The 7,620-nt window shown below is 40.7% G+C and overlaps 1 protein-coding gene across 1 annotated transcript in view; it reads right to left on the bottom strand.

Annotated features, from left to right (window-relative positions):
• Positions 1 to 3,794: 3,794 nt before the first annotated feature.
• The window catches only part of LOC143441780 (uncharacterized), a 29,245-nt gene continuing 25,419 nt past the window's right edge, over positions 3,795 to 7,620 (bottom strand). Inside the window, exon 4 of the mRNA XM_076931569.1 lies at positions 3,795 to 4,284. Within this exon, the coding sequence (XP_076787684.1) occupies positions 4,027 to 4,284 (258 nt within the window). The 3' untranslated portion in view covers positions 3,795 to 4,026. The remainder of the gene's footprint in view (positions 4,285 to 7,620) is intronic.

Genomic DNA, 7,620 nt, shown 5'->3' with positions numbered 1-7,620 from the left:
AAGGGACCTGTGGGAGTGGCAGCTGGCCTGGTGTTCCCTGATGTGTTCTGTTCCTGCACTTATGCCCTTAAGCCTTTTTCCACGTTCCATGTGTTCCAGCTGCCTCTCCAGACCTCACAGCCTAACAAAGACTCCCAACTCCCACCCCAACCCCTCCCCCCCCCCCCCCCCCCCCCCGACTCCGGCTGTGTCTGGACAGCGCTCAGCTCAGATGTCTCTTCCATAAACTGTTCTCTTGAATTAGCACAAATTAAATGACTGCCCTGGCCCTTTGCACACAGAGCTGCTGTTACATCTCACGTAGGCACTGTCTAGCCAGCTTTAGTGACACCGAGTTTCCAGAGTCTGAGCAGGTAACATGATAATGAACTGTGCAGCAGGACTCTTTTAACCTCCTGCTGCTTCTCCCCAGGATTAAAGAAAATGCAGCTCCCAGGCTGCTGCTCTCTGTGCAAAGGAAAAGCAATGGCAGAAGTCACTGCTGAGCAGTGATGCACGAAGGAGACATCTGTACCTGCTTAGTGTCCTCTCCATAGCAAGTGTCCTCACTGTCCTGTGTATTCAGGAATAGGCCACGCAGAAATGTATGAGGCAAGGCTATTGCAGCTCAATGGCTACTCTCTGGATAGTGTGCAGTGGAGGCATACCTGGGGCTGGGGGTCCAGCAGATGTTGCTTGGTGGCTGTTGTGGTTGTTTGCTCATTCTGCAAACCATCCTTTCAACACCACACTCCTAGACTCAGCACATCAGTATTTGATGCTTGGGAAGATGATCTCTCTCCCAGTTGTTTCTCCACACTTTCAAAAAAAAAAAAAAAAAAAAAAAGCTGCATGTACCAAATAGTGTAACTTTTCAGCCAGACTGTCCAGATAACCTAATATTCACATTTGGTAGGATGCTTAAAGTAGCAAATAGGAAAGAATTCAGTTTATTCATAAAGATACTTCTCACTGTGATGCTGTGATTCTTGTCATAGATTTTACTTTCAAATTAAAAGCACAGAGACACAAACAGGTCATGTAGTCTGCCTAGTCATAGGGCAGGCACAGGAGGAATTTAAACTCTCACCAGTTCAAAGTTGAAGCCCATTTCCACTAAAGCCCTAAAGATGAGCAGACCTCTTTTCCCATATATTTGCCTGTAGAAATGTAAAGCAATGTCTGTTCTAACCTTGTGTGGTATTTTATATCTGTAATCTAAGCACACAGAGGCTGAGGCAGGAGGGATGACATGAGTTCAAGGATAAGCTAGGTTACATAGTGAGCACCAGGCTATCTGGTCCTCTATATCACGAACCTCTCAAACACAACAAAGAACCTCTCAAGCCCAACAAAGCATAATGAAAGAAAGAAATGTCTATTCAGTGCATACAGAGAGGGCAGCCACAGAACAACAAAAAAAGGGGATTTCACAGAAGTTCAGTTTCATGAACCAATGAGTTTACTGATATTACTTATAGGATGGACTTCAAAGGCCATATCAGTAGGAAGTTCTACAGATGACTCCAAGAGAGCTATGCCACAGAGAAGTCCTTCCCCAGCCAACTATTTACCTCTTACACAATCTCAGAAAGGCACAGGGCCTCGTGAGGATCTTGCAAAGACCTTGTATGGTATTATGAGTTCTCTGAGTCCTCTTCTACCCCCTATGGGAGAATGTTAAAAGACACCATCTCAAGATCACTGCTGCTTTGCTTCAAGGCAGCAAAGATCATATCCAACACAGAGGAAACAGTTACACTGCACACTTACATTCCAGGATGGGAGACCTTCCAGGGCATGATTTGTCACTTCACTTGGTGGGATGTTATATTGCCAGAGCAGGGGCCAAGATCCCCATCTCCTCACCCTAGCAGCTTCTTGCATTCTACCAAAAGCCTCTATGTAATGTTGTAGTTTCCTTCAGGACCATGGATCAGTGCTGTGTTAGTGTATGATTCTCACAAAAGTCTTTGAAGCAGCCTGGCCATGTCCTAAAGCATAGGATTAGTCCATTTGGATTAACAGCTGGTGCCGACTCAAGGAGCAGTCAGCACAGAAATCAGACTCTTAAGATGCCACAGAGGAAGAGGATAAAAGGATCTGTGTTCCTTCTATATGACATGGATGGCTTGCTTCAGAGATAATCACTGACTCTTGTCTCTTCATGGGCTTTGAGAAGCTTTGACAATCTAGAATAATGTTTCAGGCCCAGACTTGTGCACTCTATTCCTAAGTAAGACTTTTGAAGAATAGCAGTCATGATATTGAGCCCATCGTTCCTAACAATTCTTAAGAGAGGTAAAAAGTCACAATAAATTCTTGTTAAATACTTCCTGTGGGAAAATGTATTTAAATAAATGCATAAATGACATTTTGCATTGCAGTATAATGGTACCATGGTCCACTGCATAACGGTACCATGGTCTTCCCTTATCCTCAGTTCATTTTTCAGGGCATGGGATAGGGTCTTACCATGTAACTCGTCTAACCTCAAATTCATGATCCTCCTGCCTCAGCCTTGTGAGTGACATACTATCATGCCTTGCTAATCTTTCAAAAGTTTCTGTTATCTGAAATCTAGCAAGGATTCAAAATAGTAAATAAAAAGCTTCTATCAATAAGCAAATTGAATAAGGAATGATATGTCCTGGGCATAATATTTTATCATGCTACATGGAATGATCCATAATTCAAAACTTACAGAGTATCCACCCTGCATATGCTGCCTGCCCATTAGTTACTTCATTAGATCTGTTCTCACCATGTACATGTTTGTTTTCAAGTAACTTCAGCTTTTCTCAATAATGCTACCAAAAGTCAAGGGAAGTGATGGTGACAATCTGGATAGCCCACAGTGAAACTGTAAAGGAACACACTGAGTTGTAATATAAGAATATAATAAAAAGATATTTCATAAGAAAAAGATGCAATTTGATAACTTCTAGTCTCATCACATTTTTATTGGATATCTTATTTTGTCTGAGTCATGAATTAAATTTTGTCATATGTATGTGTGTATAGGAAAAAATAAGTCTACACAGTATAGGGTTTGATATTATCCAGGGTTTCAGCATCCACTGAAGATCTTGGATTACATACCCCTAAATAAGGGCATATCTCATTTTGCTTTCAATTGCTGTGATAAACACCGTGACCAAAGGCAACTCAGGAATGAAAGGCTTTATTTCAGTGTAGAACTTGCAAGTCCATCTTTCACAGAAGTTGGGACAAAGAAATCTAGATTGTAAAGTAGTTGCTGATGTGCCAAATAGGAAACAAGCTATAGAGGGATGTTAGCTTCTGGCTTACTCCTTGCTCAGACTGCTTCGTTATACAACTCAGGGCCCAGGAGAGACTCAGGGTAGTAAAAGCAATGCAGTTTATTTTTCTGCCTTGTAGAGTTGGGAATCAGCTAAGAGAAAAGACAAAAATATCTACAAACCAATTTGGCCCAAACAGTGTATTTTATGGTCATGCCCAAGTGAATTTCCTTACCCCTGGGATTCCTCTTTGGTTGAAAGGTATAATTTTTCTGCTTACTTAAGGTGTAGTCCCTACCCCAAATTTCTCATGTCCTTGGGGCTTTACTGATTAATATACTTAGTCTTGTCATAGTCTGTCTGTCATTTTTCAACCCTATGATAAACTAAAAATCACCCAAGCAAGAAGATGCCAGCCACTAGCCAGGGAAAGGGGCTTAGTGCCTCCAGCATATCTGTGGTTACTGATGAACTCAGACTACATCTCACATTGAAATGGTTTATTTCACTATGATTTATTACTCACAGTATACACCGTGCATATGCAACTTGGAAGAGGGTACACTGAACCTTTAATAATGGTATTTTTTACAACTATATATAAATTTATGATTATTTTAAAATTCAAAATTCCAAAAATATCTTAAAGTATATAGCACTGTTCCTCATCAACACTGAAATAAAATTTCATATTAATGGCTTCTGCATTTTTTATTTTTAATCATACCACCAAACTAAATGAATCTAAGCAAAATCAAAGTCCACTTAATGAATCTGGTCATTTTCAGGTAAAATCACTGACACACAATCTTCCCAACACAACACTGGATTTTTGCTCATAGAGTTTTGTTCTCATGCTGTCAGGTCTCCAAGGTGAAAGTTGAGCCTTTGGGAAGAGCCCTAAGACCCTGCTTTGAAGTTCAAATGCTATGTAGAGTTCTTTCTTCCTTGAGAGATGCAGAAGTTGGCCACTGTTTCCTCCCCTTGATGATGTCAGGAAGTGATGGTACAGGAACTTGAGTACACAAACTTGCAAACTGGCCTAAATTTCAAAGTCTTGATCAGTATAAAGTGAATTTTATATAATATCTTATGTTAAGCTTTCTTGATTAATCAACATCAGCATAACCAATATTAATTCATCCTAAAATGTAGGATAACCCTGTGCTTGGAGAGAATGGGCAGTTTTAGCTCATGTTCAAGTCAGAGATATGTGCATTCTTAGAGAGATGCCCAGGTCCTCCCCATTGGGACAGTGCCCCTACTCTCTAGAACATTCTTATATTGTGTGACTCTATTTCCTTTTGTAGTTACCTAGAGCATGGAGCATATAAAGCCCAAGCTGAACCAATATTATTCCCTTTTTATGGATTTTGAAATCTGATAGACTGTAGGAGTAGTGAGTCATCTGAGCTTGTCTCTTAGATGGAGCAAACAAACCTGGAGACTTAACGGGGAAGGATTTGTCATGAGCAAATAAAAGCAAAGAAAGGCAGCCCAAAGGTGGGGGAGGGAAGGAGGCATATGGAACAAAAGAGAAGACAACAAAAAGAGAAAGAAACAGGACAGGGGAATTAGAGTCAAGGATGCAGAAGGTCAAGGTGAGAGGGAAGAGAGAAACATGCTTTTCAGTTTCTAATTACAAACTCAGAGAGTCTGTGTGCTTTGTCTTTGCTTATGAACATCAGTCAGAGCCACTAACATGTCAGAAAGATCTCTTGGATAAACATAGGCAGGCAGACAGACAGATAACCAGACAGACAGGCATGCAGATGCTGAGAAATTGAAAAAGGTTCATGAGTTTTGCATTTTTGTCTCAAGGTGTTTGAAAAGACAATCACTTTGGGGCTCAGTGGATGACATCGTGTTCTTCCAGGACTCTCTCTTCTTACAGTTGGAAGAGCTTTTGTTGTTTGTTGTTTATTGCAGATAAGATTTAAACCAGAAACAGCTTGACCTTAAAAAAAAAAATCAGTGTATTTGGAAACCAAAACCAATCAAAGGTCTAAGTTGGAAAACAACACACAGCGATTTCAACATGTTTGGGGACTCAAAGCCTCTCCATATCCAGTCGGCCAATACTGCTGTGAGTTCCTGTAATCTCAATCAAAAGCAATTTAACGTGGCTCTGTGACAGGGACACTCAGCTCAAACCCTTTTGCTCTAATCATATGATACGTGGGACAAGCTAACATTAGGTTTAAAGGATGTAGAGATTTGTCAGAAAGCCATGGACTTGGTTCACATACTAGTGACCAGATGAGGCAGTTTATCTTTACTGCCAGCTTGTCTGGATTACTGAGTGATAAAACATGTTGTCACTTGGGTGTGTGTGAGGACATTTCCAAATGCACCTAGATCCTGACAACCCTTATCCACTCATAGGTTGATCCCCTGGTGAGTTTTTAACATGATGACATCATTGGAAGGTGGTGAGAAAGGGGGCCAAGCTCATGGAAGTGGGCCACTGAGGCTTCATGTGTGGGATAAGATTTTGCTCCAGCTCCTGTACTGCTATATCTCTGCTTTCTGGTCAGCATAATATGACTGGCTTTGTTCCACCACGATGAACCAAAATATGAACTGGAAAAAAAAAAAACCCTCTTCTCTTCATTTGCCACAGTGAGGATAAAAGCAATTAAGCCATTGGTCTTGGGATCCACTGCCAAATGGCCTTTGAAAGGCAAGTTTGGAGAGGACAACAGAGTGGGACCCAGTCAGCAGAGATCAGATGGTTCTGACACACATGTCACCTTGACACACAGAATACTGTTTGTCACTTCCATGCTCCATCATGCATGAGGGCATCTTGTACCATCCTGTCCTGCAACTCTCAGTCTGTGCCGAATTTCCTCTCTCTCTACAGTGCCTTTATCTTACTCCTCCAACATGCCGTGTATTTTCCAAGTCTCAAACAGAAACTCGGGCCCCTCTGGTAAGCTCAGCACACCAGGGACAACTCTGGACATTTCCCATTGCCTCAACTGCTTTGCTCCTGGTGCCTAAGGCACAATTCTAAGCATTGGAAGCAGACATATAAGCAAAAATGCGTAATAAAAAATAATTATGCTGCAGAAGGTTGTGCTGGTCAGAAGGAGGATGGCTGTTATTCTAGTAGTTTTCCAACTAGACCTGATTGTCTCTAGGTTTGTTCTTTCACTATGAGCTACAAAAAGAACCCATGCCAGGAAAAGCCAGTGCTCAATGAGTTTGCAATAAAAGCTGGAGATACAGAAGTTAGAGATTTCAATGTTCTAGTCAATAAAATGTTCTTCCAGATCTTACAGAAAGAAAGTGAGCTGGAGAGTTAACCAATTTCCCAGCAAATGATTGAAAATTATTGTGTTCTCTGAAAAATGTACGTATCGTATTTTTCTCTGACTTCACCTAGGAATATAATTAACCAGAGAGCTCTCAGGGCTGCAACCAAACATCAATATTCCATTTCTCAGTTTCACAAATAGCCATGTAGACTTGGCCCCCTGTTCTACTTTCAATGCCTTCAATTATTTAATGTCATGCTCCTCCATCCACAGCCTGCTGTTTATTATCTATGAGTCTCACATTATTTCTTCAGCCACCAGACTGTCCGAGCTATAATTTTCAACCCACTCCACTGGCATTTGTTGTGTAACTTCAATTCCAAATACTGGTTAATTTGGCTAGGGGAAATCAAGGGTCTTAGCAACTTGGCTGGAATAGTATGGAGTTTTGTTTAGCAAGCATATTCAACTCATTTTTAGTTTTAAGTATAATATGGCTTGAGGTATGCAGTATGTTTCTTAGAATGCATCAGCCAAACCTTGCATGACACAGGATCTTGAATTGGGGAGGCAGCAAAGGGTGTGGGTTTTGGAAGCAGCTAGAGATTGATTTAGAATTCTGTTCAATACCTTGTGGCATTATTGAACGAATAGATCTCAGGTTTTTCTTTAGACAACAAGGAAAACAATCCTATTTTGTGGTATTGCTGCCTGTCTGTCAAATACAGTGTTCACACAACAGCCAGCATCTCACATACAGTGGCAACATACAGAGTTAAATTATCAAGACCTTGACTGACTAATCTGTGTTGTTTGAAGGGCGTTTATCTTCAGTAGGCTTTTCCCTGGATCAATTATTTGAAATCACTGTCTGGCCAGCTTATGGTGAAGTTCACTCTTTTCCAGACTTCATATCCAAACAGAGATTCGGTTTCTAGAATACAGTCCTACCAGTCTTCTGCTTATATGACTTGGAGTAAATTAATCTTTCAAGGCCTGCCTCATTTGTCAAATAAAATAGTTTCTACTTAAAAGAATCACTATAAGGGTAGCTTATTGAATTTTCTTTTAAATTAATGTTTCTAAACTATAACACATTTAAAAAAATCTTGTAT

This window comes from Arvicanthis niloticus, chromosome 3 (genome assembly GCF_011762505.2).
Source record: "Arvicanthis niloticus isolate mArvNil1 chromosome 3, mArvNil1.pat.X, whole genome shotgun sequence".
Lineage (NCBI taxonomy): Eukaryota > Metazoa > Chordata > Mammalia > Rodentia > Muridae > Arvicanthis > Arvicanthis niloticus.
The sequence above is the reverse complement of the archived record's forward strand: the minus strand, read 5'-3'. Positions and strand labels throughout refer to the sequence as shown.